We start from the raw sequence: 26,577 nt of genomic DNA, 5'->3' as shown, positions 1-26,577 counted from the left end.
GACTGTGTGCCAAAGAGAACATAAGAGTGTGTGTCCGTCTGTGCCAGCGCGTTGAGCTCAAGATTAAGTGTGCCTCTAGTACACATTATCATACATACAGTAGTTTGCTTCTTTTTAGGATTAGTTTTAGTTCTTAGAAGGGGTTTCTGTTTGCCTATTGAAGTTCAACCTGATTTTGTAAGAATACCAGTGTTGCCCAGTTATTTTCCAGTGTGCCAATGCCACCAGGAGGTGACCTTCAGATAAATAGTAGGCTGTAGTCCAAATAATGTATCTATTATAGTCCAACTATTATATATGGGAATGTATGGCCTTGGGCATCACACACAAAACAGGTTAGTCCCTGGCTTTCGCTGAGATCACTCTGTTTTACTTCTGGTTTTGTCTCAACACTATGCTGGAATTTCCCTTCTTGAGAATGTAGTTTAATATCCACCCTCCAACTTCCTCAATGGTGAGTTAAAGGAAAAATCAATCATGAACTCCAGGTCACAGAAACTGCTTTATTAAGTGCACTGCCTGCTACAGTAAGAAGACCAGGGGAAAGTCACGCATATTTCATTTGTTTTTCAGGTAAACCATTTTCTGTGGTGTATGCAAATGTTTGAAATGTTATGCAAAATGATTTTAAACAGTTCCAGCGACCAGATATATCTCGTAACTAACATAAAATGATGTGTTATTATTATTTTTAAAGCCATGATACAAATACAGTCGCATAACAAATCTATTTAGGAAAGAGCAAGCGTAGTACAGTAATGGTAAAAAAAAAAAAAAAAAAAAAAAAAACAGCCTTCTGACACGGCGGCACCTGCTGATTGTGACTAACTTCCTCCTTGAAACTGTGCATGTGGTGTTTTTAAAGTTCCTCTTAGTCTTTGTCAATAAATAACTTCTTTCGCAGACACGAGTGCGATTCTGGCTGCGGTGTGGGTTTGAAGAGACTATAAAGATAATTTCTCTGATAAATAAATATATGTAAAACAACAAGAACAACTTTTTGTATGTTATTATTTATTTATTTATTTATTTTATTTACGATACAGTATAGAAGACTAGACCTGTAAATGATGGATGGCAATCCTTTCTTAAAATCTTCACCGGCGAGTTCGGAGTTAGACTCCCCAGCTGCGGACAACACGTCTGCCGTCCAGCAGGACCAGTACAGACAGACTTTGACCCAGCGGAGCAGCTTGGCTTTGAACGGGTAAGGCATACTGTGTTTACTTACATTAACAGCTGTATCAATTTCAATGTGTGCAAGTATGTTTTCATTCTCTGTATTAATTCTCGTTAGGTGTGTATTATAATTTGATACGTTTCTTTAATTATTCAGGATTCAGTTATTTTAAAAGTGTACATATTACTACTGTATTACTTTACTTAAAAGCCAAACCTACTGTATCAGGGACAGATAGTTAATGTTCAAATACTTTCACTTTCTTATTAAGAAGAAATTACCGGAGGGTAATATTGTATTAGTCTTACTGAGTTACACATGTGTCTAACGACATGTATTAAGAAGACAGACTGGCTTTGGACCAAGGGACTGGAAGGCAGTGGTTAGAACTGAATAGTGTGACCAAGTAAATGTGGCACTGGTGTTTAGAGTTGAGGGTCTTTGACACTGATTCTGAACTCTGTTCAGCTTGTGATACTTCAGTTGTCATTTAGTTATGTTCTTAATAGAGTGATTATCCTGTGTAACTCATTGTGTGCTGTTCTGGTTCATACTGCTTGTCACAGCCTACCTTCTAATTTGAGTTATTGTGCGTATTGACTGATGCCTTCACTGATGTCACAGAAAGAGTCTTATACTGAAGAAAAAATGGACATAGATATCAATATTGGTTTATTAGATTAGTTTGGTAGCCTACACTTTTAATTGGAGTTAGACCTGTACACTGGTCTGCAGTGATGAAAGAGTTAATGACACAGTGGTCCTTGATACTAGCAGTGTAAATTATTATTTGTTTATTTAGCAGACGTCTTTATCCAAGGCGACTTACAGAGACTAGGGTGTGTGAACTATGCATCAGCTGCAGAGTCACTTACAACTACATCTCACCTGAAAGACGGAGCACAAGGAGGTTAAGTGACTTGCTCAGGGTCACACAATGAGTCAGTGGCTGAGGTTGAACCGGGGATCTCCTGGTTACAAGCCCTTTTCTTTTACCACTGGACCACACAGCCTGACAGCTATGCGGGGCACTCCAGCAGCGGAAATGCTGCTAGTGGCAATACTTGCAGCAGAAATGTTGACAGTGGTCGGGGCACTCCAGCCGTGGCCACGCTGGCAGTGGTGGCGCTGGCAGCGGCAATGCTGACCTCAGCACGGGGCACTCCGGCAGTGGTGCCGGCGCTGGCCAATCCAGCAGTGGTGGCGCTGGAGCTAGCAGGACTTTTCCCTGGGGCGCAAGAGACAACGGGGCTTCTCCCTGGGTGCTGGAGACAGCTGGGCCTCTCCCTGTGGCACCGGAGACAGCAGGGCTTCTCCCTGTGGCGCTGGAGACAGTGGCAGCTCCACCCCCATCGGCACACAGCTCCTCCCTTTCTGGCATGCAGGACGACAGCTCCTCCCTTTCTGCAACACAGCCTAATTAATCATTTATTCACTTGTCTGCTCCAGCCACATTCCCACGTGTTTTGACAGGGAGAAATTTAACCCCCTCCTTGCCAACCCAATATTCCCCACACCAACACACACATGTGCACTGGCAGGGCTTTCACCTTACCACACTGCCACAGACTCATACCCTTACCAAATGCTCTACAATAACCATGTCATTCTTCTGTACAAAGCAGCAATGGTAGCACACAGGCAGCTATGTAATATTCGACTGATATTTTCTGTGATGATGGGTCTATCCTAAACACCAAAGTCCAAGTCCCAAATGGTTGATTGTGACACTATACAATCATCTTGTATATGAAAGCAGAATAAACTGGTATCTAACCAGATGGCTCTAGTCCTTACTATGATGTACCTTGAGGAACTATTAAATATTATTACTATTATTAAAGTGTAGCTAACAAAATAATCCATACATTTCCCCCCACCATGCACTGGTCTCAAATGTGCAGTTTTGAAAGAAATACATTATTTGTTACTACGCTAGGGTAAATAAATCTCAGTTTGTAAGTATGCTTTCATATTGTCTTGCACTTCCTGGGTCATTTCAACCTGGAGACTACTGGTATGCCCAAGATTTGTTTTTATTATCAACACAAAAATCTTGGAGACCTAGACAGAGGTTTCAGTTGACACGCCCTATCAGGCGGGCAGGTTTTATTTACATAAACACAGACAGAACATACAGGAACCCCACATGACGCTACCAGCAATGACGCTACCACGTGGGACATATGGCCCGACGTACAAAAGGCAAAATAAAACATTGTGCAAAACTATAAAATACAAGATGCCGTAAAAACGGCATGCGCGACTCCTAATACATGGGAGGCCCGCTTATTCACCTCGCTCTCTGTCCCTTGGTGGGATCTACAATCCTTGAACTAATCTTGTCTGTTCATTACTAAACAAACCCAGACTCCGGCTATTCGCCCGTCCGTCGGCGGTTTCGGGTTCTTTACGTTCTTATCCTGGGTCACTTTCACGGCAATCAGAGGATTACAGCAAGGTCTTTAGGCCTCTTTGTCCAGGTAGTGTGGACGATGTTCAGCCCGTTGTCCTTGGCTTTGCAGCAGCCTTTAGGTAAATAAACAGGATCCTTTTATACTTGACACCCCGCTGGAACACACCTACCTGCTGATTAGATTCCACAGCTCGCAATCATACACAGCAGGCAGGCTCATCATGTGCATGTGCAGCAAATAGTCAAGTATGCAAAAATCTATTTGGAATTGTTTTGTGCTGCTTGCTTGACTGCCACCGCTCAGTCTGCTCTGTCACAGCACACAGCACACATGTGCTTACATGTAATTTATGAGACAGTGCATGTTCCCTGGTACACAGATGGAAGGTTCATTGCTCAAAATTTTGACCTTGAAGCAGTTTTTAAACCTTACTTTTTTATTTTCCATCATTCAAATGCATAAAATCACATCGTCAATCACAGGACAATGTACTATATGTGTATTGCTATATATACATTTGTAATGTATTCTTAGGATAAAACCAAGGTGTCCTTATATCCAGTGCAATACAGAGATCGAAAGGGAGATTGCTGCTTTCAGAGGCGTCTTTGTTTACCCTTTGGTTATTGACTGCTGTTGCTATTTTCACTCAAAACAGGAAGTGGAAGCGGTGCATTCAGCCTGCAAATGGGCAGGCTCTTCATTAAATGATACAAGACTGTCCCCTTGTCTGGGGTTGCTAGGTTTCAGGGTTTCAGCACCATGGAAACTCAACAACTCTAGCACAAGAGCCTTTCAAAGCTTGCTCTTGTCTGGGATAGGAATCTGAAAGAGAGGTTTAATTAAAAGGTTTTTAGCCAACAGGTTTGAAAAACTCTTGGCAAACATGGCCAATGAAACCATTCCTATTTTTTGTATAACACATTTCTGCCATTTCAGTTGAGTCTTGGCTGTTATTTTAACAGGGGTGTTATACCAATTTAGCGCAAAGACAGATAGTACTGTACAACAGTCATTTCATCTGTGTCGGTCTGCACCTATTATGCTTTCTTTCAATTATGTTGTGACATTAAAATATTGTTGCCTTTTTAAATACATTAAATTTCTTTAAATGCATTATGACAGCTTTCTGAATTTTTATAATGAATACATGGTGATCAGTGTACCAGTACCTGCCAACATAAATATGTCATAAGCTATAGCCACAGATGTTAAAAGATAAAAAGCATACCATCAAAGTTATCAGCACGTCTTCCTATGTCTTACTTATATAAATGCTAAAGAGGGTTGCATCAGTTACATGACTATGTAAAATCAGTTACACTAAATTTATACCAAACTATATCAGGCATGTACATTGTGGTGTTTTGGCTGTGGTGGCATGTACTGTATCATTTACTGAAAGTAGCCTTTTGGGTACACATTTAATGTAGGGCCTGTAGACAAGGTAGCGTGTTATAAAATAATGTTACTCATATATTTAAAAGTCTCTTTCATCTTTATTGTACTGCTGTCACAGGTAGTTTAGTTGAGAAATGTAGCTTTGCTTGAATTCTGGTGGCAATATAGAACAAAGTATAAACTGTGGTAGAGGAGACCTATATACTATATGACTGGTACTGGTATATGCTGGTCAGTGCCTGTAGTTTGCTGGTTTTCAACTGGTTGTGCTGGTGCAAGGAGATGTGCTGGGAGAGGAGCTGGTTAAACTGATTTTAAAAAAAGTCCATTAAAAATCCCTTTAGTGTTGAGTTCTAAGTCAACTGTTTGTTGTCAGCACTCTTAAATTAGTCATCTGTTTGCTGTAAAACTTGTCTGGGATTATACCTGCTGGCTGGCCAGTGAAAGGCCAAACATATTGTTTCAATATTGCTCTGAGCAGGTAATCATTTTATCAGCATTTGCTGCTTGGTTTTTCATCAGGGTATAAAGTAGTAACAACATTTCTGGTGGAGGAATATGTTATTCACAGAAAACACAAAATGATGCAATGTATTAATAATGACCACTAAAGGTCAAGAAAACATTATCAAACAATCAGCCCCACAGCTGCACAGTCCAGAGACACACACACACTAGCCAGTGCTTTCTGGTAAGGCTACTGTGCTGCAGCTTTTAGTAAGTGAAAATAAGAATGACTCATCTGGGTTAAATGTTGCATGATATCGAAAGAGAATATTGGAACAGCACTTAGCAGAGAAGTGTTGGCCAATTAGGGGAAGAGTGCATTCCTGTGATACAATCATTTGGAAACACCAATCACCTTCGTAACCAGGTGATCATCTTGTTACACTATACACCAGAAAAAAACATCCAAGGGGAGTGTTGTCATGATACTTGGTAGTAACATTATTTAGCATAAGTTATTGAGAATATAGGGGGGTGTCTGTCTGTCCGTTCATCTGTATGTCACACTTACATTGTTTTTCTAGAAAACACACTATTTGAGTTATTGCAATGAGAACCACTCTAAATAATCTGAAGCAGCTACATGCTGTTTAAATGTTTTATTAAACCTGTATAGATGCTTAACAGATGTCTGCCATAGCAGTTAAGTTGTAAACTTTACAAATGCTTTAACCACAAACCACATTGCTTTGTGGTTCTAAATATTACCGTGGGGTCACTGAGCTCAAAAACCCCACAGTACAACACCCCAGCTTGACGGTAGGCTCCGTGATGTCATCCAGGGGTGTGTGTGATAATTTCTCTCCTTGTACTTTCCACACCAATATTTAAAATAATAATTTCCTGCTGCAGTGTGTTTTATGCAGCTGGCTCTGTTCCCCTCCACATTTGTAAGCTTAGCCACAGATCATTGTTTAATCTGTGTATACTGATATCTACATTATGTAAAATAACTGTGTTGTGTTAACCTATATTGCTGTGGTGTGTCCTGCTTGCAGAGCAGGTAAAAAAGCCTGGTGTAATGATAGGATATGGGATTCTCTATACACTATACTTATGTATGGTGTATGCAGATACTGTAACTCATGTCATTACCCATTTAGTTTGTTAGTATTGTAATTGTTTTATGTGGTGCTATGTTTTGCAGTAAATCTAGAATGTACTAAAGTGTTATACTTAAAATAACTTAAAAGGTTTCATTTTAACCCACTTGTATCAATTTTAGAGGTCAAAACATGATAGACTTTATCAAATACACCAATACTGGCATATCCTAGTGTTAAACTCTGTTACATTAAAGCAGCACAACAATATTTTAATAAGTGTTATTATTGCAACAGTCAGATATGATTTAATTAAGTTATTTCGAAACTGTATTATTCTCCTATTTATTCAATCAAAGGCATGGATGTATATATGCGTGTGAGGATCCAGTGGTAACACAAATTTTTCTATCTCTGGGGTATTCATCGCGGGAATGTCCTCTTAGTTTGTTTCAGTAGCAAATTAAACAATCCCTATTCAATGATGTGCCAATAGTCAAAACTTGTTGGGGTGTATTTCTGATAGCCTCAGCACAAGAAAGGGTTATAATATGCTTTCTGGACAGTGATTTATCTGGACTCTGGTTTGCAGAGAGGCAGAGCCTGATGACCATGGGGAGGAGACAGAGGGTCACGGTAGGCATTTGATCTCTAGCGGGAATGACACTGAAGAAAACGTGACCATCATCTCGGAGAGCATGACAGTAACGTCAGCCGACGAAGAAAAACTCCTGCTGCTGAACAGGAACACAGATCTGAGGAGACTCAACAAGGAGGTGAGGGCGAGGACATATAAACTGCCATGATGCACGATCACACAGCGCTGCATGTTCACGGATGCTTGCGAAGAGGGATGTCATGATTAACATCTCCATTGATTTTGTTGAATCCATATATGATAATCTGACAATAAGCTGGCATGTACCTCTGGTTAAGTTTTACCTGCTAAAGTCGAAATAGTGATTTGATTGTGATTTTATTGTTAGTTTGCTTATGTAAATTACATGAACACTCAAGGTTAGATGATCAGCATTATTCTGCAGTGTGGAAGTATGTATGAAAATAAAAGCGGCAGTTATCTTGTGCATCTTGCCCTGATACCCAAAGTGAAATCCATTTCGAAACAAAAACCTGCTTTACTGGATTTACACCATACACCGCATAAAGCCTACAACTCTCAATTGCTTGGACAGTATCCAGATCAGAATCCTATCGAGTGCTATAAATTCTAATGGGGAGCTACACCAGATGCTCTAAAAGGCATAGGGGATCTGTACATATATGAGCTATGCACTACCTGGCTGTGTTGCAGCTATCATGAATGCATCAGGTGGCTCTCTGCTATACTGAGGTGACCCAAGTCTTCCATGAGACTATATTAATACCTTATTTTTTCTTCTGGTAGCTGATGAAGCTGAATGAGGAGTGGGATCATATCTACCGCAGCACCACGATGGGGCTGCAGGAGAAGATTAGCTCCCTGCAGCAGGAGGTGGTGGGGCTGAACCAGCACAACGAGAGGCTCGTAATGAAACTGGAGCACGAGCAGGTACAGAGGGGCACGCAGCCTCCAGCCACAGGGGGCAGCCTTACATACTCACCAGCCACTAACAGCTCCCTCAGCACAACCATGGGGATTGTCAGGAAACGGTTTAAAGGGTACATAACAACCTTTTTATTTTATTATTCCCATGTGTTGCTACAAGTGTTTACGTAAGATGTGTGTATTGTTTTAATTTTTTTTTTTACATTTTGACCACTTTTTTAAACTTGGAAATTGCATTCCCTGCCTCAAGATGGCTTCACATGTACCCTCATGGACCTCAGAACTACATTTCCCATCATCCTCCTGTTCACTGGTAAATCCATCTTAGTTACATATGTGAGCAGGGATGATGGGAAATGTAGTTCTGATAGGTCCATGCGGGTACATGTGAAGCCATCGTGAGGCAGGGAATGCAATTTAAAAGTTTAAAAAAGTGGTCAAAATGTAAAAAAAGATAATAATCAAAACAATACACACACCTTACGTAAACAGTTGTAGCAACACATGGGAACATGTAACACAATAAAATAAAAAGGTCCTTATGTACCCTTTAAAGTGTGACACATCAGGGAAGTCCTCAATAACCCTATGGAAATGATTTCTTTATGCTGACATTTATGACTACTTCATAAATCATAAATATCCTCATTTTCTTTACTGAAAGTAGGAAGAGCTAGATGTCATTCATTTTACTTATATTTGTTACTGGTAATGGATGTTTAGAAAGGTCAAAAACTGGAAATCAGTCTTTCATTTTATGTCTAAAATGTCAACATCATATAAAAGTCAACATCTGTCAACAACAATGATCAAAGCCCTAAAATGTAAAACTATCTGTATTTGTATTGCCTTTAGTTAAGCTATAAATCACTGAGTGGAAACTCCAGTGGGATTGGTATGAAGTAGAGGGAGGGGTTTATTAGAAACGCCTCTGTTTAAATCTTTAAACTACACTGAATACATGGAAATAAGATTGAGACCTACATTTCTTTTTTAGGCTACATTCAGATTTCAGTATTTTATTAAGCTTGTATTGGGTTCACTGAGGTCACTTTTGTCCTAATATTTGAAGTCTGCATTTTTGTCGAATGTGTTACTTTTGGTTTCCATTTGAACTCACAAGGGACTTTCTAAGTGTACCACTCAGGAACCATATCTGTCAACAAGCTGATAAAGCTTAATACCCCAAAAACTCCACCAATACATTCTGGAAAGCCAACGAAAAGAACCCTGTGTGTTTATCTTTAGCAATTTAGGAAAAAAGTGATATACAGAACAGTTATATTGAGAAAAGATACCTATGCATCAGTTGATCCTTTAAGAATCCATACCCTGAATATATATACTGTGTAATGTGTATATTCTCTGAATTTTATTGGCATTTTGAATGTATTTCAGGTATTGAATGTGTGTGTGTGTGTGTTACTTAATTTTTTTTTTAAATGGGAAAAGGGTATTGAATGTGTGTGTGTGTTACTAAAAAATTTTCTTAAATGGGAAAGGGGTGACGTTAACATGAATTGAGTAATCATTTCCAGTGTTTTCCGATGTTTATTGTCTACACCTCGATTTCATTTTTTTGTACTGGGGGTGTTTTATTGATTTTCATCAGTTAAAACCGACAATCAGAGGCCCTAACAATAACTTACCCACAAACCAGTGTGGAGTAGTGGTTACCCACAATGCAGTGTGGAGTAGTGGTTAGTGCTCTGGACTCTTGACCGGAGGGTTGTGGGTTTAATCCCCAGTGGGGGACACTGCTGCTGTACCCTTGAGCAAGGTACTTTACCTAGATTGCTCCAGTAAAAACCCAACTGTATAAATGGGTAATTGTATGTAAAAATAATGTGATATCTTGTCACAATTGTAAGTCGCCCTGGATAAGGGCGTCTGCTAAGAAATTAATAATAAAATAATAAACCAGCCATCTCCTAACTGTCCTGCATGTAGTCTTTTCTTGATTGCTAAAAATGAAAGACTCGCAACACAGTACGGTAAATAACATATGCATCTGATCGCCGTAATAGTGGACAATACGCATGGAAGCCTTTCCATCCTAAACAACTGCAAACTTAGTTCAAGTCCTTCATTGACCGATACAATCATACATATTGCTACACAGTCTGTCTACGGATTTGTAGAATTCAGATTTAATTAGGGCAAATGAACTCATTGGAAAGCAATATGAATGTATACCCTTCTTTCCATTTTACTAAGGGAAAACACAAGGTACAGAGACAGTATCTGAGGGGATTGTGTCTGGTTATGACCCTCTGCTCTGCTCCTTCTTTCAGAGTAAACGTGAGTACTATGAGCAGACCCTGCTGCAGGAGCTCAGGAAGAACCAGCACCTTCAGGAGTATGTGCGCCACCTAGAGGGCAAGATTCACCGCAGCAGCAGCAGCAGCACTGCCAGTGAGCGGCCAGCAGAGGTACTGGTGAGTTATAAGAAACGTTCTCAATTACCAAGAGTGGTGAGGGTGGGGGTTCAAAGAATTCTGTTTTTATCAGCTGCTTTGTTCTTCTTCTCTATTTAACCAGCTTTAGAAACTCGCACTAGTCCAGCACCCAGGTTCATTTGACAGTTTATCAGACAGAAACCTTTCATTTTGTTCTTTAGCGTATACATTGTAAAGGTTAGGATTGTGTTTATGGAGATTACTTGATCTGCATAGAAATAAAAGACATGTTGAACTTCAATTTGCTTAGTGTGCTGGGATTCTGCTTAGATGTGTACAGACCCATGTTAACCTGGCATCCTGTTCTCACTCCAGTTTCTCCACTGTACACAACATATGCTCTGTGGCCAGCTTGTAGCAGCCCCAGAGACACCCAAACCAATCCTAGTTTTTTATTGTAGCTTTAACTCTTTCCATGCTGGATTGGAATGAAACCAAAAAGACTGTATTAACAAATAGTCAAACATCTATTTTGCCAGTAGGAAGAAATCTTGTTTAGACATTATCTTGGTTGACATCACAATTTGCTGTTATATAATAATGGAAATGGAAGCTAAACAACATCCACAGATAGACTTTTCCAAAAATGGTAGGCTGCAGGTTTACAATACATGTTTTTCATTCTGCAGCGTCAACCAAGTCATAGGGACAGTAAAGTCTGGAAATGGCTGTTTGTATGCTATCGAGAGACAAGCAAATGTGTGTTTCAAACCTTTGGTTATTCATTTTCATTGTTTGGTGTTTCAGAATGGCGTGGAGGTTTGCAGACCGCCAGAGGTTTGCGAGGGTTTGTATGAGTTCCCCTCCCAGCCCCCCCGCATGCAGTACAAGGGCTCCAGCCACTCGCCTCCCCCACTCGAACCACCAGGAAATGGCGACAGAAAGCAGGGCAACCCCAGGCAGGGCAGATCAAAGCAGGACAGCGCCACCTTGAGGTCATTTAAGGGACAGTCTGACATGCTGAAGGAGGTGCAGGAGCTGAAGGACCAGCTGGAAACCCTTAAATGCCAGGTGAGTGGGTAAAGGAGGCATGGTCGATTCTTAATAGAGCTGTAACGATTCAATGAATAGACCGTGGTGTCTGATGCTTTCTGCGTGTACAAGTCTGTTTAACTCTGAGTTGATCACAAAGTTACTGACTAGCTAATCAAGTTTGCATGAGATAACCACATCCCACATCCCTTTGATTAGTGTTTTCTAAGTATGCCCCTAAATTCTGGTTGACATGATGTAGGGTTAGTAGGCCTCCTGTCTACACTACTGTACATTAATTGACAATCACAGTTTTTGTTTTGTTTTGTCAGGTAGGGTCCTAATGCCTGTTGTACAGGAAGTTATTCTAACACTATGGACAATGGACGTTCCAATATATATATATATATATATATATATATATATATATATATATATATATATATATATATATATATATATATATATTATTTTTTAAAAGGCTTTTCCCATTAGTGAACTTTGCTGCAATTTTGCTGTTGCCCTGTCGCACTTCAATCCCATGCTAAAATGGGTCATCTTCCCTATGCAGTCTAATCTGCTCTGTGTTGCACAGGGCAGGCTGATAAACAATGAGAAAAGGTCAATTTGCACAGTAATTGCACAGTTTTGTTTAACTGTTCTTCATAGTTAAGCATGTTGATGAACACTTCTAGTGTTTCACCTGGTTGCTCCTCAATCTCAACCCGGGGAATCAATTTTCTTTTTGATTAAGTCTTGTCTTCAGCTGCTGCACATGTGTCAATGTCAGGAGGTAATTGTAAACAATGCAATTAAATTATAATGCTATCGAGTGCAACTTGCATACATTAACTAAAATACCCAAAGATATAAATCACAGAAACCTGCAGCACACAGTGTTGCCATGATCACAGTAAAATAAAGATGTCTTGATATTCACACATGACCTTCACTATTTTGCTCACAATTATGCATACATGTACCCTACGATTGAATTTCCATTGTTTTATATATTGTAATGTAATAGTTTAAATTGTGTAAAACAGCTCAATACTGCGTGCTATTCTATTAATCCACGAAGGAAGTAACAGAAAATGTAATGAGAACTAACATATAGCTCATGATAAATGTACAATAGCAATACACCTTCCAAAGGCCCTATTGTGTATTGATAACAACACTCCAGCGAGGCAGTCTTGCAATTGTAATTTGTGTTGTTTTAAAAGTTAATAACCTTGAAATGAATGAATGCCTTCAGAACAGTTTTGAGAGTTTTATATGGTTGGAAGCAAGTAGCCAAGAACAGTGTTACAAGTCCTGGTTATCAAATAATTCTCTAAGCTGAATAATAAAGTTCCCTCTCCCTGCATTAAAGTAGATTGTCACCTTCAAAATGCAGTGTACTAAAACTGAAACCAATTAAATGCCAGCTCTAAAATGGGGTCAATTTGTCCTTCACCATCTTAGTTTCTTCTTGCAAATTGTGTTATTTCATTTATTTTCTTCATTCAAGATTTCTGATGCTTTAGCTGTATATATACATATTCTCCCTGGTGTACTGCACGCGGTTTTATCTACACACACACACACACGTTTATGAATCAGTGAAAGTTTCACGCCATATTGCACACTGTTCACAAGATGGATTGTTTTGTGGTGCACAAAAAAAAAAAAGACTCCCTTTTGAACACTGATCGTGTCTTCGCACTGAGGCTCGATCAGTGTTTTTTGCAATACAAAGCAAGCCCAAATTTCCCACCGACTGCATCAGCAGCACTGGTATACTGTATATTGTAATGCTGCATGAAAATAAACAGGTTCACACAGGCAGTATTCGTCCAAACTGTTTATTGTGAACACAGGTAAAATAAATAAAAAGAAATGGACCGCTGTCAGCCGCGGATCACGGCAAAGAAATAATAATAATAGAATAACTGTCTCTCACTTGCTCTCCGCTTCCGCTGTTTGAAAATGATTATGCCAGAGAATATATTCTTGTGTGAGTAGATAGTTATATTAAATATTTTCCTTCATATAAAGCTACAGATTTATATATATTTTATTCAAAATAGGCAGTGTTAATCAGGGGTATGTTAAACTGTATAACACAGCAAGTGTAGTAATAAAAAATAGTCTGCCGAGGCTGTCATTAGTTTAGACTTGACTGTAGAAAGCGTTCAATAACTCCTAGTTATCAACAGCATTTTGCTGTCGTTCACTCTTGATGCTTAGGACAGATGAAAACTTTATGCTAATGAGGTAATCGTTAACATTTTTCTCAATTCGTTAAAAACATGCCTTTATAGACGAAAATCGTTGGGGCTTAACTACGCATCTGAATTATCTCTTATGAATAGCAACTGCCGTAGGCAGCTATAGACGAAATCCGATCATGGATTCCTGTTTTCTCATTTCGACAGGCATTAACCCTTTATAAATAGACCCCTCTATGTTAAAGGAGGACCTGCTTGTAAATAACACTTTTAGGTGGCCCCTATCAGCAGCCTATGACTGTTTGTTCTGTTTGTAGACACAGATCTACGAAGCTGACTACAAGACAGAACACAAAGACAGAGAGCGCATGAAGAATGAGAACAGCAAGCTGCGACGAAAGGAAGAGGAGCTGCGCCAGCAGATGGCGCTGCAGCAAGAGCAGGTCAGTCAGGGCCCAAAGTGGAGTCTGTAAGAAAAAGAAAGCGATTCCTCTGTGTATTTAAAAAACACACGGTGTCGGAACCAAACATCATGCATTTCATCTGTGACATTAAATAGAAATGTTTAAGTAGGCAAGCTCCCTGCAGTTTGAATCTAATTTCAAATTAATGAGGACATTCTGGTAACCCAGCTGCTGGCAGTCGCCATGCTAACCCTGGAACAGTGTGTTGCCCCAGCAGAACACTTCTAGTGAAATGGAAGGAATGCTGCAGTAGCAATCTCCCATTGGTGATTGCTAGAGACAGTGCTGTTCCCTGCTTTGACTCTCTGTTACAGTACCTCTTCCACTGGTGTGTAGGCAAGTCTTCCAGTCATTGACTTTCTGTGGTTGAACTGTTCCAGTGTCTGCATGCATTACAGCCCATGTGATGTGCTGGCATATACTGGGATTTTGTGACCAAGTTATTTTACGATCACCCTGTGTATCTAATTTTGCTATTATTGTTGTCTGTCTTATGTAAGCTATTCCATGTAGTGCTAATCAGGGTCTGTGAAACCAGCTGTAATAATAAGGAAACTTACCCTTACATAAATGATCCCAAGGCACAAAATGTTTTAACAAAAATTAATGTCTGCAAAACATGAAGTGAACCAAGTTCCCGGTTTAGCATTTAACAATATGGAAGTCTATTGTCCATATTTATTACTGTATTTTGTATAGGATCTGTTTTCCTTGCCTGCCTGCACATCGTTAAAAGACTAACCCCCTGGTGCCTGCCTGTTCCCGCAGCTGAAAGTGTATGAAGACGATTTCAGAAAGGAGCGCTCCGATAAGCAAGTCTTGCAGAGGCTCCTGTTAAAGAAGGCAGGACCGACTGACCCTGTCCTGGTCCACCGGTGCAACAACGAGCACGAGCGCCCGCCCGGGGAGAGGCAGGGCTCAGCCCACCGCAGCGGCTGTGCCAAGCACTGTGAGCGGCACGGGCACAAGGCCAGCGAGTGCCGCCGAGCGCAGCGGCCACACCAACACCAGGATGCAGAGGTGCAGGCCTCCCCTTTCACTATCGACTACCACTAACCAGAGCCAGCACTCAGGAGCAGATACTGATACTCCCATTGTTGGACTTCAGTAGAGACTGGCTTTTTCAGTTTCCATGCTGAAAATGGAATAGGGAAAGGGAACTGTAACCTTTGAAGCTCCTTCAAATATCTTTATCCTGAGTGAGACATTGTTTTATTTTATAAAGCTGATTCTAGATATATTCACACTGTGGTAACTGTTTTGTCAGTCTCCATTACAAAAATCAATTTAAGGGTACAATGAAGTCATTTTGCATTGGTTGTGAATGGGTAATATTTGGGCTTCGACTGCACTTAGGAGTCTGGCAAAGTGTTGTGAAACAATTCCCCAACCACAGTCTTGTTCTGCCTTTATTCATCCAATACTTGGAGGGCAGTGTATCTGGTTATGTTATACTCTGTGAGTTATTAGTTATGATGTCTGAGGACAGTTAGGGGACAAACCCACTGGTCAATTTCCATGCGATCCAATGTTTTACGGAAAACACAGAATCTTAGTTCTCTGGAACTTAAGAAGGTAATTAATCAGCCAGCTCTACTACTAATTATTTTAATTAACAGCACTGTTGAAACTGACAGTGAGTAACAAGCTTGTGTGTTTCATTATAAATGTGGTGCCTTCTGCAGTGACTGTAAATATTGTGTGTGGGGGTGGAAGGGTTTCCATATTGTCATGTTTGAAAGGGGATATTTTTTTATAATTATAACTATTATTAATATGATTTGTATTACAAAGTCTGACAGCATTAGCAATGTACATCCCAAACTAAATAATGTTAGGTCAGCCTGACTGTATCTTTTGTTCTCCAACTGTAAGCTATGATTTTATCTGTACTTTCTAATTAAAAAAGCTTTTGAACTAAATAAGGCAATACAAGCTTTCCTTGTTGGGTTTCAGAGTACTGTAATCATTTGTATGTTTTTACACACTTGTCAGCAGGACAACTTAATTGTCAGTCTGTCTTTGTGTCTTTCTATAATGATCAGCCTGCCTGCTCTCTATCTCTCTTTAGTAAAGAAGTTTATACAAAATACATCCACTATGAGGCAACATACTCACGTAAGCCTCGTTCCCTGTTATAGACATTTATTCTCATCTGTTTTTTATTACATTAGGCATTTCAATTTCAAAATACCCAAGTCAGAATATTTTGTTAAATGCAGTATATGCAATAATCCCAAAGCACTTTACAAACCAACCTCATCTTTACAATTCTTATTTTAAATAATCCTGCTAAATGTTTCAAGATACACAGTGAAGACCTTAAACTGTGGCCAGGCACATAACAAGTAATAATCTACAGGTATGGCCAAAGGTTTTGCATCCCCGTACAAAATTAACATATTTTGCTTCGTAAATTCGAATGAAACTTGCAGAATTATGTTTCGTTAACATATTGAATTACATACTGCTTTGTAGTTTTCCATATACTTAACAAAAAACTAACAAACATTGAAAAATGTGACATTTCAAAATCTAAATACTGAAATACCGTACTGCTATTATGAAATACTGTACTACTTTTATGAAATACTGTACTGCTAGTATGGCATCCGGTTGAATTTTGCAATATCATTTGATAAGATGATAATTAAAAGATCTAAGTTATGTTCATATAGTTTTTTTTTTTTTTAATTATGTCTCAATCCTAAAATTCTAGATGATGCTAAAGGCATGTAATGAAAATATGTTGTTTGTTTGTGCACTATATTTTAAACTGCTTGGAACTATTTATAAATGTTCTAAAATGTCAATTGAACACGCAAAGGCACTTCCGTCCATCTGAAACCACACCACTTTCGATGTCTGTATGGTTAATTTTCTTGAATTATGAATAGTTTTCCATCAAATAGCCCATTTTGGAACAGCTATTTTTTTTTTTTTTTTGCCTCACAGTTTACATTTTTACTGGTTTAAAACAGAAATTCCAAAATACTGCAAATACATCAATCTGAATGACAAAAAACTGTCTGAGTGCAACATTCGATTAGAAACTCACTAAAAGTATTGGCTGTATTGTAATATGCTTAATGGTGGGGAAACTTTTGAAAGTAATGCTGAAGTTCTGCAATTACATTCCCTTACTTGTTTTAAATTGGCAGTTCCCCATTCAGATTTGAGTGTAATAATATATCCATTGAGTCTAGGTTAGGCGGTCCCCCACTGAATACTAAGCAGACAGTTTGGGCTTTTCAGTTTTATACAACACTTAATGGATAGTACAGCCTCATTATGTACAGTATATATCTTGCCAGGTGACAGGTAATATTTCTTGATTTGATTCTTAATGTCTTGTTTTGCACAGACACAATCTGCCACTGGGGCAAAACATCAAGAAAATATTATTTTGGTGTTAACTGTTTATAAAGTCCCTGTTGATGAAAGCAATTCAGAAGTAATTATTCTAACAAGATGTTTTTTAGTTTGAAGTGGCCATGCTGTACTTGTAAATTCCTATATCTGTAAACAGCCGCAAGTACCGTACATTTGGGCTAATAATAAAAGGCAGACAAGGAGAGCTTAGAGGAGAGTCCAGAGAGGAAATTCCACCCTGTATTTATTTGCCTGAACAGGTCTCCATTCAGAAAATGATCCAGCGGGGTTTAAAAAGCAGCCCTGGATCTGCTGGGACTCTGACTTTGAGGAGACAGCTGTGAGGGTAGAGAGTGGGCCAGTTTACAGAGTGCACTGCGAGTGAAAGGGTGAGCTCAGTGTCATTGTAATATACTGCACTAGAGCTATAGTGCACAAGGGGATCTAGAAAATAAATTGAGTTGGGTGACCTGAGATTTAACAAAAAAAAAAAAAAAACAGTGAGCATGGCGAGTGAGGGAACAGAGGGCTTGGAATGTGAGCTAAAATTGTATTGTGTAAACTAAGAGTGTGCAGAATGAGAGAGTTTTTAAAAAAAAAAAAACAGTTTAGATAAGGAATAGAGATTTAGGCAAGTGAACTTTAAGTGCTAAAAGAGTGAGCAGAAATCCTGCAAAGTGGGAGTGTACAAAGTGTGGCGCGTGTGCTGTTGGGAAAAAGTGAGATCAGGTCAAGCGGGTGTGAGTAGTGTTCTGAAGACAGGGGAATCTGTGTTCTGAAGAGAGTAGAGAGAACTCACATTGCATAGCATAAGCTGTGTGCGTGAATGTGAAGTGTGAGCAAGGGAAGAGTAATTCCTAAGTTGTTGGGCATGTACAGAGTGAGCTCAGTGAGTGAGCTGGAAGTGCTGAGAGTGAGTTGAGACAATACAGAGTAAACTAGAAACAAAGAGAGCGAGCTTTGAGGGAAACAAGGGAGTGAGCTTGGAGCTGTAAGTACCTCCAATTCAACTCAACAATGACCCCCTCCTTGACTGAACTGTGTGCCACCTACTGCGACCGTGGCTTCCTAACAGGGGTGCCAGCGCTAGACCCCGAAGAGCTGGAGAGAGCTACAGAGGGCTTCAGTAGATTGGAGAGGGAGTTTGGTGAGTATATGCCTAGGATGTTGTTTGGTTGTACAATTTGAATAAATGTAATATCTCTTCATTTGCCATGGCTTGTATCAATGCACTGCTGAGTGCCTGTCCTCACCTCTATTACTCTCTCCACTGTAGGGCTGGAGTATGCCCAGTACAGTCTCCATAACGTGCACTTGAAGTACCGCTGGGTGATGTCTCTGGCCACCCATCCCAAGGTGCTGGAGCTAATCAAGGGGATCCTGGGACCCAACGTCATCCTCCTTGATTCACGCTTCATCTGCAAATACCCGACCAAACAGAAGAGCCACGAAGCTGCCTGTGGAAAACAACAGAACAGCAGCACTCCCTGTGGGGAACTGCAATATCACAGCGCCCCCTGTGGAGGTCAGCATAATCACAGGCTTCCCTTTGTTGCCTGGCACCAGGATATCAGGTTAGTAGTGTAGAAAAATATCAATACAATTATTATGGTGAACATGCCTCATGTTAAACACATATACACATGTATGGAATGAAGTTTATTAATTATAGTAATAATTGGCCTACAAGGTTGTTTCATGTCCACCAGAGGGCGATATTGTGCATTACATGTAGAGGCAAATGTAACCACTTCCCTTTACAAACTTCTTTCCACATTCCCTTTAAAAGTTATGGCCACAAAGCTTTAAGTGGTTTCTTTATAGCAATCCTGTTTATTGCACCTTTGATTAAATGTCTACATTAAACACTGACATAATGAAGGTGCTGTATTGTTTATTGAATCAAACTTGGTTACTGAAAAGTGCTCCTGTCTTTTTTTTTTTATCACAGTCCAACTGGAAGTTTGTCTGGCATTAGACTTAATCTAATATTTTTTAACCTTAAAACAAGAAAATAAGAGGGTGTTTATTTGGTACAAACTCAGTGACTGCACTAATTACACAAGCACGTCAAGGGTGCTTGTTAATGCAATGATGCTGGGGGGTCTTGTAGTTGTGGAGATGATGCTTAAATCATCACTGACCCCGAGTGTGATTTTGAATGGCAGGTACTGGGGTTTTGAGGGGGGTTCAGTGGCTTCTGTGTGGCTGGCCCTGGACGACGTAGACCGAGAGAATGGAGTCCTGCAGGTCATCCCAGGTACTGCGACTCACACCTTTTCTTCTTGCATTTATTGTATATTGCTATTTATTTAGATGTATCTTAGCTGCTTTTCACATTTAAATGGTGCTCATATGTATTTATAACTCTATAGCTGCTGCCAGGGTCCTTAAAAAAACCCTTGTTCCCTTTGACCATACCTGGTTAACAAAATAAAATATAAATAAATAGTACTTACACCTGCTTAGAATAATATAATGAATATGTGCATTTGATGCTAGCCCTACAATTTATTAATGCTAGGAGCAATCAACATGTACAGTAATCTACATGTACAGATGTAGACTTTTTTATGCACTGTGCAAGTTAGAAGGAGGTCAACACAGTTATTTGATAATCTTATAGCAAAATATGAGGACGAATTTTAACCAAAACGTATTATTTAGCTATTGTAATGATGACAGGTAAAAAGTACCTGAGTACATTAGTATGGAAGTTTAAAAAATGTTCCATGTGGTCATAGTCTTTTCAGTCTTTTCAGTGTATAGAACCCATGCCAGTATTGCAGTTGGGATTTAAGCTTTGCACACATTGCTAACAGGTAGCAACACACAGTAATGTTTCACAGTGAAAGATGTTTCAATATATATATATATATATAACATGAACATTTTTCACTAATTCGCCGTGGCAACATTTGACCTTTTCCAGTGGTTGATAATACTGCACGCCGCATGAGCACCTAGGAAGCGTAGAAAGGAACATGTTGATGTGATGTTTTTAAAGAAACACTGCTGTGTAGTTACACTTACAGCTCCAATGGGCACAGTCCCACGTGGATATTGCAAATGCAATTAAATGCATCTGAGATCAAACTGAATATGTCATGCCTGACTGGGTTTATCTTTCTCCTGGTCCAGCATCGTATCCTGTCTGTGTGCCATTTTTACAAATATGAATTCTCACTACACCCCTAGTAACCAGTCATCTTTATTCCAGTTCTTTTTCTCTGGGGTGTGTTAAGATATCCCCAAGTGGTTCATGTGGTTACACTTTAGTCATAAACACTCAACAATGCATCTGCAGCACTAAATGCATTTTATAAGCAATAGTAACAGGCATTAGCGATGCTGTGGGCCATGATTTTAAGGGACATTTCAGTTTAGTAACTGTTAACAACAGCCTACTAACATGGCAACAAACATTATTTTGTGTTAACCTATATATAAACTAAGGTATAATAAATAAAAACAGCTCTAACTTGCTAAACATTACTACAGTAACATGTTTAAAAGTGCCTTTGCACATCGTTCAATAACATGACAGACGTGAAGTTGATAACACTGAAATAGGGATCAACTGAACAGGTTTAGCTGACCTTTTTTATTATTTATAAATAGGTTACTGTATATTACCTAACCACTGGTAAAAATGAAACTAAATTTAGTAAACCAGTTGTCAGCAGTTAATAAACCAAATTAAAGCATGACCCACATGAAATGCATATTTAAAATCACATAAGGAATAAAGTACACCCAACTGAACATAATACGTCTGCATTGATTTTATATGTACAGTAAGGAGTACTTGATTTGTTATAACTAGTTGTAAACAATTTATTTTATCAGAGGTATATATATATATTTATTATAGCAGCATTTTTTTTCAAAATAATTTCAAATCTGGATGTTGTTTTGATATTGTATTGTAATAAACTATTCCTCTTCAAAATTATTATTATTAATTCACAGATGCTTTTTATGCAAAGCGACTTACAGTGATTAAGGGGTGAGCTATGCATCAACAACTGCTGCCGCAGATTCACTTACAATAGGACCTCAGTTTTATGTCTTATTTGTGGGATGGAGCACAAGGAGGTTATATGACTTGCTCAGGGTCACACAAAGTGAGTCAGTAGCTGAGAATTTGAAGTAGGAACCTCCTTTTCTTTAACCACTGGACCGCCAAGGATTTAATGGTATGTTTTTAGATTTTATGAATGAATCTTAAACTGCAGTCTAACGGTCAACTTTAATGGTATAAAAACTGATGTTCAGTTTTAAGCAATTTCAATGTCTTTAAATTAAACTTAATTCCATAATATCTTTTAGGAAGTCACCATCAAGGTCTCCTCCCCCACATCGCCTCATCCCGCATGGGGAACATGCTGACAGCCAATCAGGAGATCCCAGATCACCTTCTCAACACGAGTGAGGCTGTGGAGTGCCCTCTACAGGCCGGACAAATGTCTGTAAGTAACCTCTATGTACACAATAACACACACATATATATATATATATATATATATATATATATATATATATATATATATATATATTTTTTTTGCATTTGGTATCAAAAGAAAGCTTAACATCTCAGGAACAATAAATGACCACATGTATGCTTGGCAATTGCAGCCTTCCCTTTCAAATTGGGCTTCTAAGAGTGCTATTACAACCAAAAAATGACATCCTTGAGAAATTTTATGTATTTTTTAAATGTTATAAATGTTGGATACTCAATAAAAAGAAATTCTCCTGTCGGCACAAGAGGGCGCTATACTCACTCTTATACCCCAGGTCCACGATGGTCTGACAGTCCATGGCAGTGAGCCCAATCTGTCCACTCGGAGGCGCTGTGGTTTCGTTATTCGCTATGTGCCAAGCTCTGCCTATCCTGTTCAGGTAAGCACATCACTTTTGAGATGGGAGACGGGGGGTGGCCCCAAGGCTATAAAAGTAGAGTTTAAAAAGTCGGGAGACACTAAGATATCTTGAAAATGAGACATATCCTATAGTTGTTCCATACTTGTTTTATTGTAAAACATATTTAAGCTTCATGTTCTGTAAATGTAACTTTTCTGATGCCTTGCAATTTTGCAGTCATTGAGTGGTTCTTAATAGTCTGTTTCTGTTGCCTTGCAATTTTGCAATCATTGAGTGGTTCTTAATTTTTAATCAGTTAACGCATAGGTTACATTTAGTGTAGATTAAATATTAGCAAAATTGATTTCCTTAATCCCCAAAGTCGTGCGAGGCTGTTTCTGTTGGCTTCACCTGCTTTACAGTTTAATACCGTGTAACAGTGGAACATTGGCTTAGACTTGTGAGCTCCAGTTCATCCAGAACTCCGCTGCTCGCCTGGTGTGCTTCCTGCCTTCACTTCTCCCACGCTACTCCACTGCTCTGCTCACTCCACTGACTCCGGATCACCGCTCGCATCCAGGACTGCCCAGTCCCTGACCACCTTCCGGCACCTCCTCAAGACACACCTCTTCAGACAACACCTGTAAAACTCAACTCTTCCCTTCTGGACAATATAGCACTCTGCCTTTAATGCACTTTAACTTACACTTATCTGCTCCCTATTTTGCTGTATTTAATCCTGCACTTAACCCAATCTGTAGTATCTTGTATTTCACTTGCACTCGTATCTAACCCTGATGTAACTATCAACACTGTTATCTGGTTTTGAACTGCCCCGATATCAAATCGTACTGTGTTTTGTATTTGCTCTTAATAGGACTGAAGTCATTGTATTTTGCATCTTGCCATTAATTGTGCTGTAATTCTTGATATTAATTTTTTGTATACAACTGGGTAAGGGTAAGAGCGTACCCTGGGTAAGGGCGTCTGCTAAGAAAAAAAAATATATATATATACAGTATATTAATAACATTAACACAGGATTTAAACCCATAGGTAAAAGGCAGTTAATTATCCCACTACATTCACAATATTTTTAAAAGTAATTTGAAAACCTTTCTTTTTTTTTCTTTCTAACAGGACCCAGATCGTCCTCGCACCTTTAACGCTACAGTCCTAGTCTCTGGTGTTGATGAGTACCATCACTTTCCAAACAATGCCCCCAATCTTCAGTGAGGTGCAATGCAGACCATGGGGCCTATTTTAATGATCTAAATGGTGGTGGATCTAAATAGCTCATACATACTGTACAATAAAAACACAACAAAAAGAGGTCCATGAAAAATCAGCTGTATAAATGATATGGTGGCAGTATTAAAATCTGTTTAAATCGTTAAAATAAACCACATTGTTCTTTGGTTCTTCTACAGTTTGTCCTGTACAGATAAGGCACCGGGCCTAGGAAGGTCCTTTCTCGAACAGGAATCAAAATGAAAGTGCATGTACAGACGTGCTCAAATTTGTTGGTACCCTTACAGCTCATTGAAATAATGCTTCATTCCTCCTGAAAAGTGATGAAATTAAAAGCTATTTTATCATGTGTACTTGCATGCCTTTGGTATGTCATAGAATAAAGCAAAGAAGCTGTGAAAAGAGATGAATTATTGCTTATTCTACAAATATATTCTAAAATGGCCTGGACACATTTGTTGGTACCCCTTAGAAAAGATAATAAATAATTGGATTATAGTGATATTTTAAATTAGTTTCTTTAATTAGTATCACACATGTCTCCAATCTTGTAATCAGTCATTCAGCCTATTTAAATGGAGAAAAGTAGTCACTGTGCTGTTTGGTATCATTGTGTGCACCACACTGAACATGGACCAGAGAAAGCAAAGGAGAGAGTTGTCTGAGGAGATCAGAAAGAAAATAACAGACAAGCATGGTAAAGGTAAAGGCTACAAGACCATCTCCAAGCAGCTTGATGTTCCTGTGACAACAGCTGCAAATATTATTAAGAAGTTTAAGGTCCATGGAACTGTAGCCAACCTCCCTGGGCGCGGCCGCAAGAGGAAAATTGACCCCAGAGTGAACAGAAGGATAGTGCGAATGGTAGAAAAAGAACCAAGGATAACTGCCAAAGAGATACAAGCTGAACTCCAAGGTGAAGGTACGTCAGTTTCTGATCGCACCATCTGTCGCTTTTTGAGCGAAAGTGGGCTCCATGGAAGAAGACCCAGGAGGACTCCACTTTTGAAAGAAAAACATAAAAAAGCCAGACTGGAATTTGCTAAAATGCATATTGACAAGCCACAATCCTTCTGGGAGAATGTCCTTTGGACAGATGAGTCAAAACTGGAGCTTTTTGGCTAGTCACATCAGCTTTATGTTCACAGACGAAAAAATGAAGCTTTCAAAGAAAAGAACACCATACCTATAGTGAAACATGGAGGAGGCTCAGTTATGTTTTGGGGCTGCTTTGCTGTGCCTGACACAGGGTGCCTTGAATCTGTGCAGGGCACAATGAAATCTCAAGACTATCAAGGCATTCTGGAGCGAAACGTACTGCCCAGTGTCAGAAAGCTCTGTCTCAGTCGCAGGTCATGGGTCCTCCTACAGGATAATGACCCAAAACACACAGCTAAAAGCACCCAAGAATGGATAAGAACAAAACATTGGACTATTCTGAAGTGGCCTTCTATGAGTCCTGATCTGAATCCTATCGAACATCTATGGAAAGAGCTGAAACTTGCAGTCTGGAGAAGGCACCCATCAAACCTAAGACAGCTGGAGCAGTTTGCTCAGGAAGATTGGGCCAAACTACCTGTTAACAGGTGCAGAAGTCTCATTGAGAGCTACAGAAAACGTTTGATTGCAGTGATTGCCTCTAAAGGTTGTGCAACAAAATATTAGGTTAGCGGTCCCATCATTTTTGTCCATGCCATTGTCATTTGTTTTCTTATTTACAATATTATGTTGAATAAAAAATCAAAAGCAAAGTCTGATTTCTATTAAATATGGAATAAACAATGGTGGATGCCAATTACTTTTGTCAGTTTCAAGTTATTTCAGAGAAAATTGTGCATTCTTCGTTTTTTGTGGAGGGGTACCAACAAATTTGAGCACGTCTGTATCTATCTCCTGGTAATTGATCATTTTGAGGTCTTGTGTCTCCTGTGTATGTCTTCATGCAGTAAGTTTTGCATTAAAGGAAGGTGAAATAGGATATCTGGGAATTGTCTTTTTTATGAGTTATATAGTTAAGGTGTTTAATGTGCTACTTCACCAAATGATCTGTTATGGCAATGTAATGCTCCTTTCAGATAGTTACAGCAATTAGACTGGGCTTGCCACCTGTACAGATGTATTGTGTGCAGTTTGGTTATTATTATTATTATTATTATTATTATTATTATTATTATTATTATTAGAAAGCATCTAACTATATTTAATGGTTTCTTTACCCTTGAGTTGTCTGATTCTCATTTTGTTTGGAGGCTGAACCATCATTAAATAATTTAGACTGCACTGACATCTAGTGGCATTCATTAAATAAACACTCTTTAATATATACAGTATATATATATATATATATATATATATATATATATATATATATATATATATACATTTTTGATTAACAAGCAGAAGCAGAACATACAAACTAGATTGCAACATGTTAATAAGCAACTAATCTTTCATTTATGCTGGACACACTTTATTACAATTGACTGTATTTACATGAATAAAGAGGAATCGCATCTGCTTTGAAATGAGCCCATTTAGTTGTTTCGTAGAAAAACCCTGTAAATTAAATCAATTTTACCATTAACACGTTTCTCAGTTGTGATTGAGATACACAAATGGCTTAACATGTATAATTGAATTTTAACGGAGAGTAGAAAAGTCGACAGAAAACACAAAAAATCAAAAGCCCTATATATATTCAACAGAAAGCTGCAGTTGTCACCAGTAATTTGTGGGGCCTACCAGTTCCCCCAGAATTACCCCAGACAGTATTTTTTACTGGTTATAATATATTATAATGAATATGTACATTGATAATATTTAAGATGAAAACATTTCATGAGCTGCTATTAGTAATGCGTAAAGTGTTCATAAGCAAAGTTCATG

The 26,577-nt window shown here is 38.9% G+C and overlaps 2 protein-coding genes across 6 annotated transcripts; both read left to right on the top strand.

The window, feature by feature from the left end:
* Nucleotides 1–368: 368 nt before the first annotated feature.
* Nucleotides 369–16,837, top strand: LOC117430447 (TNFAIP3-interacting protein 3-like). 4 transcript variants are annotated; one of them, XM_059001282.1, is made up of 8 exons: nt 369–454; nt 1,047–1,207; nt 7,141–7,324; nt 7,954–8,097; nt 10,389–10,532; nt 11,301–11,564; nt 14,056–14,181; nt 14,971–16,837. In XM_059001282.1, the coding sequence occupies exons 2-8, from the start codon at nt 1,068–1,070 to the stop codon at nt 15,256–15,258; spliced, it is 1,290 nt and encodes a 429-aa protein (XP_058857265.1). In that variant the 5' UTR covers nt 369–454; nt 1,047–1,067; the 3' UTR covers nt 15,259–16,837. The 4 variants fall into 4 exon arrangements, with proteins under 4 accessions (XP_058857265.1, XP_058857264.1, XP_058857266.1 ...); XM_059001281.1 differs by having other exon boundaries at nt 450–573; nt 14,971–16,836; XM_059001283.1 differs by lacking the exon at nt 369–454 and having other exon boundaries at nt 828–1,207; nt 10,389–10,526.
* A 780-nt stretch (nt 16,838–17,617) lies between these two features.
* Nucleotides 17,618–25,791, top strand: LOC117430531 (probable alpha-ketoglutarate-dependent hypophosphite dioxygenase). 2 transcript variants are annotated; one of them, XR_009308964.1, is made up of 6 exons: nt 17,618–18,721; nt 18,851–19,148; nt 19,743–19,834; nt 21,907–22,046; nt 22,375–23,083; nt 23,581–23,661. XR_009308964.1 is itself a non-coding variant. In XM_059001284.1 (6 exons), the coding sequence occupies exons 1-6, from the start codon at nt 18,592–18,594 to the stop codon at nt 23,674–23,676; spliced, it is 861 nt and encodes a 286-aa protein (XP_058857267.1). In that variant the 5' UTR covers nt 17,701–18,591; the 3' UTR covers nt 23,677–25,791. The 2 variants fall into 2 exon arrangements, 1 of the variants encoding a protein (XP_058857267.1); XM_059001284.1 differs by having other exon boundaries at nt 17,701–18,721; nt 22,375–22,479; nt 23,581–25,791.
* Nucleotides 25,792–26,577: the final 786 nt, after the last annotated feature.

This window comes from Acipenser ruthenus, chromosome 26, assembly GCF_902713425.1.
Source record: "Acipenser ruthenus chromosome 26, fAciRut3.2 maternal haplotype, whole genome shotgun sequence".
Classification (NCBI taxonomy): Eukaryota; Metazoa; Chordata; class Actinopteri; order Acipenseriformes; family Acipenseridae; genus Acipenser; species Acipenser ruthenus.
This window is presented reverse-complemented; position numbering and strand designations above follow the sequence as displayed.